Consider the following 13306-nt stretch of genomic DNA (forward strand, 5'->3'; position numbering starts at 1 on the left):
CTGATTTTCTCAGATGACCCGAGGACCCCAAGGGAGCTGCAGGTTCTCAGAATATCTGATAAAAATCAGGCCACTTTTCATCACCTAAATAGATTTAGGTACCCGACTTCAGGCACCCACATTTGAAAATATTGCCTTGTGTGTTTAATCCACACAGCAAGTAATTTGCACCACCGTGGCTCTCTCATCGGAGTACCCACTAGAATACCAGAAGGGAGAGAAGAGAAATCAACTAGTTTTTCATTTCCATCTGTGAGCTTGTACTAGTATAGCAGGGAATTGAATTCTAGGAAAACTTCACGGGTCAACTGAAACTTTCACAGCACTGAATGCACGGATCACCACACTTCCCACCCACCTTGTCACACTAGAGTCATCCAGTTTCTCCAAGGCCGGCCAGCTCAACCAAAACTGGAGGTATTTCTAGGGCCCTTCAGTCCTGCAGAACTCCACAAGCCTGCAGGTCTACACCAGTGAACCTTAGGAGCTCTGTAGGGACAGAGCTGCAATGACTACAGCTGGCGGAGGAGACAGCATTCCACCTCCGAATTAACAGGAGTTCAGTAAATGGAGGTTGAACTGAAATAGTTCTTTGCACATCCATAAACCCTAATACACAAGCACTGTACAAATATGGATTGAGTTTTGCAACACCCTTCTTCAAAGGTAGACTATTATTATCCTCACAGATGAACAGAGGCACAGCACTGAAATGATATGCCCAAGGTCTAAACAAGTCAGAGCCAGGAATAGGACTCAAGAGTCCAGACTTTTCCAGGCAAGAAGGCTACAAGCACGCTCTCTCTCTCCTATATGTCATCACAGAGCTTCAAACACCCAACAATTGCTTCCATCACAGATTATAAAGAGAAAAATTAACACTAATTCACCGAAACCTGGACAGTAGCACAACCAGTGGCAGATTTAGAGTTAGTGGGGCCCTGTGCACAGCTTCATTTTTGGGGGCCCCCCCTTGGGACCCAGCCAAGAAAAAGAACATTCTCTCTTATCTCCCCCCCCGCAATTTTTCATTCTTTTTTTCCTTCATCCCCCTCCTATATTAGAAGTAATGGGAAGTAAATGAAAAGGTGAGGTACCTTGATTGGGGTAGAGGGTTGGGGTGCAGGAGCTGGGCTCTGGGAGGGAGTTTGGGTGAGGGAGGGGTCGGGCTCTGGGAGGACGTTTGGGTGCGGGCTCTGAGCTGGGGCAGGAGGCTGGGGTGCGGGAGGGGGGCAGTGCTTACCTCAGGCAGCGCAGCTCCCAAAGTGACTGGCATACTCAGCCCTCTGGCAGCGGCTCCTAGGCGGGGAGGGCCAGGGGGTCGCCACATGCCACTGCCCGCAGATTTTGCCCCTGCAGCTCCCATTGGCCGCAGTTCCCGGCCAATGGGAGGTGCAGAGTTGGTGCTTGGGGCGGGGGCAGCGCGCAGAGACACACCTCCCCCAGGGGCCACAGGGATATGCCAGCCGCTTCCTCTGCGATGTGCCACTCCCAGGAAGAAAGCAGAGTGGGCAGGGAGCCGCCTTAGCCTTGCTGCTGGCACGTCTCTTCGCGCCCTTTAGGGGGAGGAGGCAGCGGGTCTCCATGCACTGCCCGAGGGGGCAGCACACGGAGCTGCCTCCCCCCCACCAGGGGCGTGCAGAGATGTGCCAGCAGCTGGCCGCTTCCGGGAGTAGTGTGGGGCCACCGGCCATGGCATGCAGGCAGCCTGCCTGAGCCCTGCTGTGTCACCGGGGCCAGGACTAGGTGCAGGGTGTCAGATGAGATTTGTTCTGCATTCTGGGGCCCTGTGCCACTGCATGATTTGTTTCATGGTAAATCCGCTCCTGAACACAACAAAGCAAGTTGGTAGTTTCCTACCTTCACTTTTTCACCATTTATCTCCACAGTCTTAATCATAAAGTCAACTCCAATAGTGGCTCCTTGACCTGGTGGGAAAAGCCCCTACAAAGAAAGCAGTTTGGTTAAAGCAGATTCTGCAGTAAGATGAGAAAGAAGATTTCACCTGCTGATGAATCCCCTCCAGGCTTTTGTCCCATCCTGCTTCCTCTAATTCTACTCCCCTCTCCCCAAAACAGTTGTTCTCCCATCAGAGAGAAGTATCAATAGATGGGGAAACAACTCAGAGTCAATTTAGGGTGATTTGATCACAGTCCATAAGTACCCACATGGAGGATAAATATTTAATAATGGACTCTTCAATCTAGCAAAGAAAGGACTAACACAGTCCAATGGCTGGAAGTTGAAGCTAGACAAATTCAAAATGAAAATATTGTGCAACTTTTTAACAATGAGGGTAATTACCACTGGAACAATATAATCAAGGGTTGCTGTGGATTGTCCATCATTGGCAGTTTTTAAATCAAGATTGGATAGATTTTTTTAAAGACATGCTGAAGGAATTATTTTGGGGAAGCTCTATGGCCCATGCTATACAGGTCAGTCTAGCCTTAGAATCTATGATCTATGAATTCATAGAGATCTCTGTACCACAGGAAATGCAATCAATTGTTCTGTTGCCCTAGCTCATGGAGGACTGGACTCTTCACCCACTCCATATACAAAGCTCCAATTGATTGCACTGGGAATCCAATGCTTGGAGTGGCAGCAAAATCAACTCTTACGTTACCTGGGACAAAAGAACAACTGATCATGTCTCTTGTTGTACAAAGGTGTCTCCAGTTCAACTCCAGTTGTTTTCCATAGAGTAAGGAATGTGACAACTGGACTTGTGAGGCAGGGGTGGGGAGGGCAAACAAGAGGAAAAGGGGGATCGAGAAAGAGGAGGAAGAAAAGAAAAAAGAACTATAGATGTTTATACCCTTCTCTGAAGCATCTGGTATTGACTGATGTCAGAGACAGGGCACTGGACTAGATTGGCCATTTAGCTGATTCACTATGTCAAATTTCTCAGTTCCTAGGAGTGAGTGGTGGCAAAAGCTTTAGGAACATTCATTAGAAGAGAACATTTTGTCATCACAGCTTTCCATTTCCCCAACACTGTTGTGTAACTCTCTGAAAGCCACTTTCCAAGCAATCCTCTCACATTCTTGTACAAAGGTTTCTGTGAGCGAACAGACAGTCAGCTGTTATCTTGACAGTAGCAACGTCAAGAGGCTTCAACTCACGTTTCGTGGTAGTATTATATCTTGGTATAGTTAAATAGAGGGACCCAAGCAACAATAAAATAATAATAGCTTTTCAATTATTGGTTTCCAGGCCTGTAGACCTACACAAAGCCACATTGATTTCTGGCCATATCTGCCTCTGCTACCAGTAGCAGCAAGCCAAAGCTTGGAAAGCAGCAGAATTGGCTGCCGATTTTACAGTTTAGCCCCTTGGGTTTAGCTCTAGTGCTGCCAGCTATTTGCTTGCTGCTGGAGTGGGAGGAAAAGAGAGAGTTTTAAGATTTCCAGAGGCTTGATTTTAAAACCAATCACAGAGAAAAAGTGCTGAGACTTTAAAGTGAAACTTGCCCAGAAACCATAACTTGTGTTACATACAGTATCATGCAAACTTCCCCTTTACCTCGGTTACAGAAATCCTGCTCCTCCTTTTCCCCAGTATCATTGCGCAGAAAAGTGCAGATTAAGTGCCCAACACTTGTAATTTAATTTTCTGCAAGGCAAGCAGGGACTTGCCCAACCCCCATTTCTATTTTAAGGATTTAGCTGTATGGGTCACAGAAGAAAACAAAAGCAGGAGGTTGAGAGGTTTGCTGAGCAACACATGGTCTCATTCCCCCGTCTTTTTAAGTCATCATTAAATGGTCTTTAGAACGCTTGCAAAGCCTAATTTTTAAAGGGAGTGTGATGGAAGGTGCTGCATTGACAACCCCAGACATTGAATTTCTCTATCCAGATAGCAGTTTCCAGCAGCTTTAAAAGCTTCCCAGCCCTCTGCAGGGTTCAGGGTAGAAGAGGGACAGGATGCAGCAAGAGGGTACTTCAGTCTCTGTGACCCATTCAGGCCTGATCCAGAGCCCATCAAAATCATGCCCATCTATAGTCTCCTCGTTTTTCTCTCAGCTAGATCTGCCAACAAGGGGGCTAGTTTTGCAGGACATCACCCCTTGCAGGTACACTTACAGCACTAGGACTTATGCTGGGGATGTTGATATCACAACAAAGTGCTTTAGCTGATCTGCGTTGTGGGCGTGCACCTCAGTTCATAGCTACAGATTCCAAGCTATTTTAGAGACAGCTACTAGTTCAAATGGATTTACACACACGAACCAAAAACTTCCCCAATATGCACAGAAGCATTTTCCCCATTAAGAGAAGAAACATCCTACCTGAGTGAAGCGTCGGACTAAGCAGGTTTTCCCCACGCCAGCGTTGCCAATTAAAACAATTTTGAACAGAAAATCATAATCTTCCATACTCATTTACACAGCTGCAAGGGAAAGAGAAATATAAATAAGCCAAAGGGGAAGCATCAGCTGAGGTTCAACCAGCTGGTAAGAGTGTTAGCTCTGCATTGTCGCTTTACTCTCAAGAGCCCAGCATGTGATATTTCTGCAGGGCACCACTAACAAATCAATGCGTTTTTCAGATTCCCTTGCAACAGGGAAACCAGTACTCACCTTTGGGATCAGTTTAGTTACTGCTGAACTTTACTTCTCCAAATACTCAGGACAAAGGTCATTACAGAGTTTGCACTGCTGATAAGATAAGGGAATTGCACTTACAAAGGTGAGAGAACTCCTATCTTCCTGACACAAAGGCCTTTTGCATGCTCACAAACCTGACCACAAGCCCGCAGAGCCAATTCAACCTTTGCCATCCTGCCTGGCAAAAAAAAAATCTATTGTAAAAAGATGACTGAGTGTGGACTTTAATTCCATTCAATGAGGTCCTCAGTGTTCAGGCTGCCAACTGGACTGAATTACAAATGTTGGTTTATGAGCCTGCCTTGCTCAGTTTCCGTAAGGAGCCTTATACGTACTACGTCATAAGCCTTGGAGAGACCGGTCCTAGGTTTCATTAAACATTTTGCTCCCAATGCATCTGGTTTGGACTAAGCCACTAATTTTCTCTTTCTAAAGAGAACATGTTAATGTTCATATTCTGATAACGGGGCCCCATTGTGCTAGGTGCTGTGCAGACCAATGGCACAGGAGGTGTCCCCGCCCCATGGAGTGCATTATCTGCGTCTGGCAGGATGTAACAAGTGGATGAAATGGGAAAAAAAAAATGGGAGAATGTGGCGGCGGCGGGGGGATTAGTAAATAGGAAAATGACCTCACAATAAAATGAACATGGTTTGGCATAAAACCAAAATCTTAGCTCACAACCTGCCTAAGTAATTCCAGAAGGTAGCAACTTGGTGGCACTATGGCTGGGGAAACATTTTAAAAGAGGGTTTTAAAAACAGGATAGGACGGATGGCTTCTTATGTTTGTCAGGGAGTTTCCCCAGGCACAGGGGACAGTGGGAATCAGCAAAGAAGCCAACAATCAAGCCGGCAAGGGGAAGGCAACGCTGGCAGCCTAATAAGCTAGTAGAGCAGAGACTGCATTGGCCAAATAGGGAGAGGCCTTATAAGCATCCTTAAATGGTATCTGGTGGGGTAGGAGGAGGAACCAGTGGAGGGATGCAAACAGGAGGGTGATGTGGCCAGAGTAATGAGACAGGAAGAGGATTCTTGCCCCTACTTTTTCAGTGGATAACATGGTCGGCATCAAGGCAGCAGAAGAGGACATTACAGCAATCAAGGCATGAGATGCAGGTCTGAACAAGAATCTTGGGAATCTGGACAGGTGGAAGAGCTTGACTATTAGAAACATTATGCAGGTAGAAATAGCAACGCTTATATATGGCCTGGATGGGTGGACCCAGAGGAGGGGCTGAGTCAAAAAACAAATGCAGTATGGGGTGCAGGGCAAGTGGCCTAGCGGCCAGAGTTCAATGGGGGGGCACACCCACCAAGGGGTCTGGTGGCCCTGGTAGGGGGGCCCGGGCCCACCCGACTTCATCAGGCCCCGACTCAGGGCCCTAACAATGGCAGAGCAATTTGCCACTCATTAGTGGTGCGGGGTATCCCAACAAAACACACTGAGGTTTCCCAAGTGGGAGGTACCATTCCGTCACCCTTCCTGGGTCACTTCCTATCAGTATCCGCGTTGATGTCTCCCACGAGGCTTCGGATTCTCCATGGTCTGTTGTGCCGGTCGCCTCCTGTGTCTCCTCTGGTCACAGGGGTCACAGGCAGGCCCAGGGAGGCTCTGGTTCCCGGCACAGTCAGGGGCTGTGGCTGGTCCTCTGCAGGAGCTTCTCAGACAGGTCCTTCCCCTGCAGCCTCCAGCCCAGAATGAGCTGGGCTCCCTCCCTTTATACTGCTAGAGCAGGCCCAGTCCTGCCTGGGAAGCGGGACTTCCGCTGTCAATAGTATGGGCTTAACCCTGTCTGGCCTAGTGCAGGGTAAGCAGACCCCGTCACAAACAGCAACAAAACCAAGAAAAACTGACATCCCTCTTAAAATTAAATGAGTGACACCACTGTTAAAATGTTTCATGCTTCATGACTTGCCAAAGCTAGAAAACTTTGGTCAACCAATGCAAGTTCTTTTCGGACCAGTAAAAACTTCCTTAGCACTGGTTCTGGACCAGAGATCTCTGTGGTCCTTCAAAACCTGGGATATACTTTCACCCAGTCCCATCTGACGCCCATTGCCAGTTCCCCGAAGCCATCCAACATTCAAACTTAACTTCTCAGGAAACTTAAACTTGTTTGTAGCTTTCTCGTGTTTACATTTATGAATGCTCAATAGCTCAGACATACCCTAGAGTTATGTCTGATCCTTTTTGTTAGACTCCAGGACTAATCGTATGAGATAATGACCCAAAACTGAAACAAGACGACAAGCCAGTTGCCAAAGCCATATACAAACAAAACAAAGAAATTAAATACCAGAACTAAAACTAAACATAAAGGGTGTGAATAAGCAAGGATGGAACAAGCAAGAAATACAGAAAAAATAAAATGGATTGAGCAAAACGTGAGGAGTTAAAAATCTTGGCCTTCTCTCAGTTTATCAAACCATTTCTCTCTTCATTCATTTCCCACTTATAAAAATCAGAAGGGCACCTCTAGGTTTCCCAGTGTGTCCTGAATTCAACTTGACTAACTTTTAGGCCCTAGGTGGAATTTTCTAAAGTGCCTCAATGAGTTAGGAGCACAAGTTTTATTAAGAAAACAAGTCAATGGGATTTGTACTCCTAACTCACTTAGGTCTGGTCTATACATAGTTTTGTACCGTATAACTATGTTGGTTACGAGTATGATTTACCAGAATAGTTATACTCGTACAACCCCTAGTGTGGACACAGTTGTACTGAGGTAAAATACTGGTATAGCTTAATCCTGTTCCCTTACAGGTGTAAGCAATACCAGTCGAAGCACCTTTATAGCAGAACAGCTGCAGCCACACTAGGGAAGTTGTACCATTTAACGATACTGAACTCGTTAAAGTAGTACAACAGCTTTTGTGCCGAGGCACGGCCTTAAGTAATTCCAACCCCCACAACCTTCAATGAGCTCTGAATGCAGACCTCTGCACCAAATCTCCCTGAAGTCAGCGGGGTCCCCATGGTGTGGGGTGTCACCTGCACAGAGCTCCTGGCAGGACTGGGGCCTTCGATTATGCACATTATATATAAACACAGAGCACAGATCCTAAAACTGTCCGCACTGGACTAATCAAAAAGTGACATTACTCTTATAAAGTTTTCTTGCTTCTGCAACTTTTAGCCAAGGGACTTTTTCGGATGACTCAGTCGCATATTAATAAATTTTTCTTTCTTCTTTCTCTCTTAACTGAGCAAGTGTATTTTAACCACTATAATTGTTGTTCTCACTGGCCAGGGAATAGTGGATCTCAGAGGAACTTTGACACGGCACTTAGTAACTAAACAAATACTGATTCAGAGTAACATAACTCCCCATTATTCACTTGTGATCTGCTAAGCATTATTACTTAAAATTAATAAGTAGGAGTTGGATCACACTCACCCATAGTGAAATCCAGAAGAGGCACAAAGGGAAGAAAAAAGCCCCACAAATCAGAGAGAGAGAGAGACTTTATTTCTTCCCAAAGAAGCACATTTGGACCCTTGGGTTATCTACAGATAGCCAGAGCCATGAAGCTGGGAGCAGAGGTACCACTTGGACCATAATCCAACCACTTTTGAATCTAGCCAAACATGAGTGGCACTAGGACCCCATGCACCAAGTCGCAACGCCACTCACTGAAATTTGGAGAGGGTGTGTGTAGGGGCTCATGGATCAAGGGGGTCAGGCTGCTGGTTGGGTGTAGGGGAATGCCTGGGGGGGAAAGAGGGCGGGGGAAATCTATGGGCCTCCTCGCTTTAAGTACCAGTGCATGCATCTCTTTTCAACACCCTCCATGCACCCTCTCCAAACCAGATCCTCCACTTCCCAAAGAAATATCTTAAAGGGGGTACCCCAGCACAAGGGGCCACAGGCAGCTCTATCGTCTCCGAAACATATTAGTGGGATAGCATGGTGTGCTTGCCCCCCAGACTGCTCCCTTCTGACAGAGACCTACTGCCCACCTCCTGTGGGAAGTTCTGTGCTTGGTACTGTTGCCAGGAACCTCAGTGGGACTTATTCATGGGAGTAAAGCCAGCAGAATCTCCTCTGCCCCCCCACATAGTCTGCATGAGGCACAGCAGAGTTTGTGGATGATTAAGATATTTTTCTGGGTTCGTATTTTGTTCGGCATGTGCTATGGGCAAAGAATTTATCTGCAGTATGTAAGTGCCCTGGGATTTATTCCCCAGGGGATTTAATTTCCAGTTTTATTTAGTTTCTTTCCAAGTGAGTTTTATTCTCCCTAAATCTGACTCACTTCAAATACTAGCTCTCCCAAGCTGAGCCTGGTTTCCCACTCTAGTAGTTTTCCATTGTGCTTCCTACAACCTGGATAGTTTCTTTTATCTGCTCTTCGCATCCAAACAGACACATGGAAGAGCAGTGCAGACAGAAGATTCCTCCTCATCTTTGACATCCTGACGACTGAACATACAATGTGCAGTCACTCAGGGTAACAGAACAAGCACCGTAAGTTCAGGGTAACGATTCAAAAGCCAGCTGGGAAATGTTAATTGCTTTGGGCAATTGAGTTCTCGTTTTAAAAGGAGTGACGTTGCAAGCATGACATGCCCTCACACTCACGTATTTGCCCCATGGGCTTTTCACATTATCTTCCTATCCTAGAGTTTTATGGTAACACCAATTTTTGATCTTTGTAGTACCTGAGCACCTCCCATGCAAAATGGGTAAGGCAAGGGTAGGGTCCCGAATAGACGTCATGGAGCCTCTGGCTCTTCTCCCTCTCTGAGGTACAGCAACTCTGCTTGGGGCAGGGTTTATATTTGAGGCCAAATTCAGACCTGGTGTAAGCATGTACACTGGCAATGATTTGCACCCACTACTCTTCCCAAGGAAGCCTCAAGAGAATACACCAAGGTTCAAAGGCCAGGCATTTCTCAGATCAGCCAGAAGAGGAGTTATCCTAAGCTTTACACACTCTGGAGATCAGGCAATAAAATTTTCCCCAGGAATCAAGACAGAGTGTGTCCTCAATAACAATGAACTTGTCCTCAATAACAATGTTCTCAGAGCTTTAAGACAAGACAATAAAATAGGTCTCTGTCCTAAAGAGCTTCAATAGCAAAATTCCCATGGGCCTCAATCAAAAAATGTATAATATTTCAACTGCTAAAGATTTGGGTCCCAAAAACTAAGCCCTGATCCTGCAGAGAGATCTGCCAACATAGAGAATAATTAAAATCCATAGGATTCAACCTAAGCTTAAGAATCAACATGCATGGATCACTCTGCTGGATTGGGGTGCCTTAGACAACATAATAATCTGTAGTTCTTGAACTACAGATCCATCTCCAGGATGGGTAAAGGAATTGCAGGAGAGAGTGCGCAAATACACTGGAAAACAAAAGGAAGGGAATACTGAGCTTTTGTGACGTTACTCACCTGAACTGTGACTGTACAGATCATTGTTGCAACCAAGGTCCTATAGTTGCACCAAATCTTGTACAATGGAGGTCAAGTGAGGTGTCTATAAAAAGGTTGTAATTCGCTGCTTAAGATGATGCTGTCTGTGTGCATGTATCATTTTTGTATTTGAAGTTATAAATATTGGCTATGTACTTGTATCTCAATGTGTTTGATTTTAAGTAGCATTAATGAAGTATTTGGTCAGCTTCTTGAGAAAGGATTTTTCAGATTAAGTGCCCAATCAAGAATCGCTTAACTGAGATTCGTGGGAGACTCCAATCCACATCTGAGGAGCCTTCCTGGGAACGTTCAAGGCAGCATGTGAGCAATGGCTGCTCTACCTGCAAAGTCAGTCACGTATGGACAGGTGACTTGCCCATGTGACTCCAAACGCCATCTTGCTCCTGTGATTTTCCACAGTAAGAACAATGGTGATCCTCCACATGGGAGAAACTATATAAATGCCCCTGGGGGACGTCCCCATTTTGTCTTCAATCCTGCTTCTGACCTCTGGAGGAACTGTGCTTGAAACTGAAGCTCTGAACAAAGGACTGAACAACCCATCCAAGATGGGATGTTTATACTCTAGAGACTTGATTGGTTTAAATCAGCAGTAATCCCATCAAGCCTCAAACAAGCCTGAACTAAGAACTTTGCAATTCTTGTATGTATTTGATTCCATTTAACCAATTTTCACTCTCGTCTATATTTCTCTTTTTATTAATAAACCTTTAGATTTTAGGTTTCAGAGTAACAGCTGTGTTAGTCTGTATTCGCAAAAAGAAAAGGAGTACTTGTGGCACCTTAGAGACTAACCAATTTATTAGAGCATAAGCTTTCGTGAGCTACAGCTCACTTCCTCAGATGCATATCGTGGAAACTGCAGCAGGCTTTATATATACACAGAGAATATGAAACAATACCTATTCCCACCCCACTGTCCTGCTGGTAATAGCTTATCTAAAGTGATCATCAGGTGGGCCATTTCCAGCACAAATCCAGGTTTTCTCACCCTCCACCCCCCCACACAAATTCACTCTCCTGCTGGTGATAGCCCATCCAAAGTGACAACTCTTTACACAATGTGCATGACAATCAAGTTGGGCTATTTCCTGCACAAATTACCAGCAGGATAGTGGGGTGGGAATAGGTATTGTTTCATATTCTCTGTGTATATATAAAGCCTGCTGCAGTTTCCACGATATGCATCTGAGGAAGTGAGCTGTAGCTCACGAAAGCTTATGCTCTAATAAATTGGTTAGTCTCTAAGGTGCCACAAGTACTCCTTTTCTTCTTTAGATTTTAGATTCTAAAGGATTGGCAACAGCTTAATTTGTGGGTAAGATCCGACTTGTATATTGACCTGGATCTGGGGCTTAGTCCTTTGGGATCAGGAGAACCTTTTTTCTTTTACTGGGGTATTGGTTTTCATAACCATTCATCCCCATAAGGAGTGGTGCTGGTGGTGATACTGGGAAACTGGAGTGTCTGAGGGAATTGCTTGTATGACTTCTGGTTAGCCAGTGGGGTAAAACCGCAGTCCTCTCTGTTTGGCTGGTTTGGTGCATCCTAGTAGTGAAAGACTGCCCTGCTCTAAGCAATTTGTCCTGAATTGATACTCTCAGTAGTGTCCTGCCAAAGGCCGCTTTGTCACAGCTTTGAGGAGGGCTGTTCCTTGTGGGCCCAGCCAATCATACTAGCTGTTTTATTTTATTTAGTACCTTTTTGTAACATTGGCTTTTAGATGATTAGGTGCTGGAGTAGAGTAGATGGCACAGCTGTAGCACAGAGATAGTGAGTTATGAAGGGAGATCTGAAAGAGGGTGGTGATGGTGCACAGCCTACAAGAGGAGGGAGGCACTGCCAGGCAAAGGGCAGGAAAAAGATAAATATCACTCTTCAGAGTCCGTTAAATAGTATTAAGAGGTCCTATTGACAGAAGTGTCATGGGTAAGTAATTTTATTAAACATCCCCCACCACTGACAAAGGGCTGAACAACACAGCACAGCTAAACAGATAGACAATATAAATTAAAAGGTTATAGATGCACATTTACATTATATCTGTCCAATATTAGAATCATAGAACCATAGGATCAGAAGGGACTTCAAGGGTTTATAATAATACACTGTAGACTATATGTATTGACTACAGAAAACCTCACTAATTGGGAGGACAAAATTTGACCTTCTAGTTGGAACACAATTACAATCTAGTCACAGAATGTTTAAGTATCTGTATCAAAAAACAACAGCAATCACTCCTACATGGAGTCCAGCTTCAACAGGGCTATGCATGTGAACAAAGTTAAGTGCGTGCCGAAGCGTTTGCCATATCAGCACCCATTTCTCTGCATGTCAATGCACACCCTCCTCTTGATACACACACCCTTTTTCTTCTATTATAGCAGTCAAATGCTGTGTTGGCAGTTCCATTAGAACCCCCACTACATTGAGGAAGATGTAATTCAATCAACACTAGTTCCAGGCAGCAACTTGGTGTTTCAAATCTCCGCTCTGGAGCACAGATGTTTTGCTTTACAACTTATTAAATCTTTTTAAGGAGAACTGCCAACTTTTTCAAAACCCTATATATATACAAAAAAAAAAATTATAAAAGCAATACAGTGAGGGATGGAGGGGAAGAATCTAACTTCTACCTGAAAATTTTTCTCCATTATTATAACAAATGAAACCTAATATCATTATAAGAAAGATTAGAACAAACATTTTCTTGTTTCCCTGCACCAGTTTCTTTAACTTATGTATTTGATAGCACTTGTATATAGGTTTCAGAGTAACAGCCGTGTTAGTCTGTATTTGCAAAAAGAAAAGGAGTACTTGTGGCACCTTAGAGACTAACCAATTTATTTGAGCATAAGCTTTCGTGAGCTACAGCTCACTTCATCGGATATATAAAATCAAATGCATTTATTTATATTTATGGGAGACAGTGTGGGGTCTGTAGGGGACAGAGTACTGGAGAAGGACTCAGGAGACCTAGCTTCCATTCCTAGCTCTGCCACTGACCTGCTGAGTGACCATGGGTAAGTCACTTCCTCTCTCTATGCCTCAATTAACCCCATTTTACAGATGGGGGTGATACTAACCTCCCGCGTAAAGCATTTTGAGATCTACTGAGGGAAAGCACTATTATTACTATTCCTGTTATGCACAGTACCGTGTGCAATGGGCCCCTGATCCATGACAAAAGCCTCTAGGTTCTAGCATCTATATAATAAAATTCCAGGACTGTCACCTTCTGT

At 44.9% G+C, this 13306-nt stretch overlaps 1 protein-coding gene across 3 annotated transcripts in view; it reads right to left on the bottom strand.

The window, feature by feature from the left end:
* RAB30 (RAB30, member RAS oncogene family) overlaps positions 1-13306 on the bottom strand; it is a 65831-nt gene that overhangs the window by 14486 nt on the left and 38039 nt on the right. Inside the window, exons 3-5 of one of the 3 annotated variants that reach the window (XM_073335888.1) lie at positions 4586-4660; positions 4295-4395; positions 1861-1944 (exon numbers count right to left, since the gene is read on the bottom strand). In XM_073335888.1, the coding sequence (XP_073191989.1) occupies positions 1861-1944; positions 4295-4387 (177 nt within the window). In that variant the 5' untranslated portion in view covers positions 4388-4395; positions 4586-4660. Of the gene's footprint in view, positions 1-1860; positions 1945-4294; positions 4396-4585; positions 5631-13306 lie in introns of those variants that run through there. The other 2 variants (XM_073335898.1, XM_073335877.1) reach the window with 2 other exon arrangements.

Source organism: Lepidochelys kempii, chromosome 1 (genome assembly GCF_965140265.1).
Source record: "Lepidochelys kempii isolate rLepKem1 chromosome 1, rLepKem1.hap2, whole genome shotgun sequence".
Taxonomy (NCBI): domain Eukaryota; kingdom Metazoa; phylum Chordata; order Testudines; family Cheloniidae; genus Lepidochelys; species Lepidochelys kempii.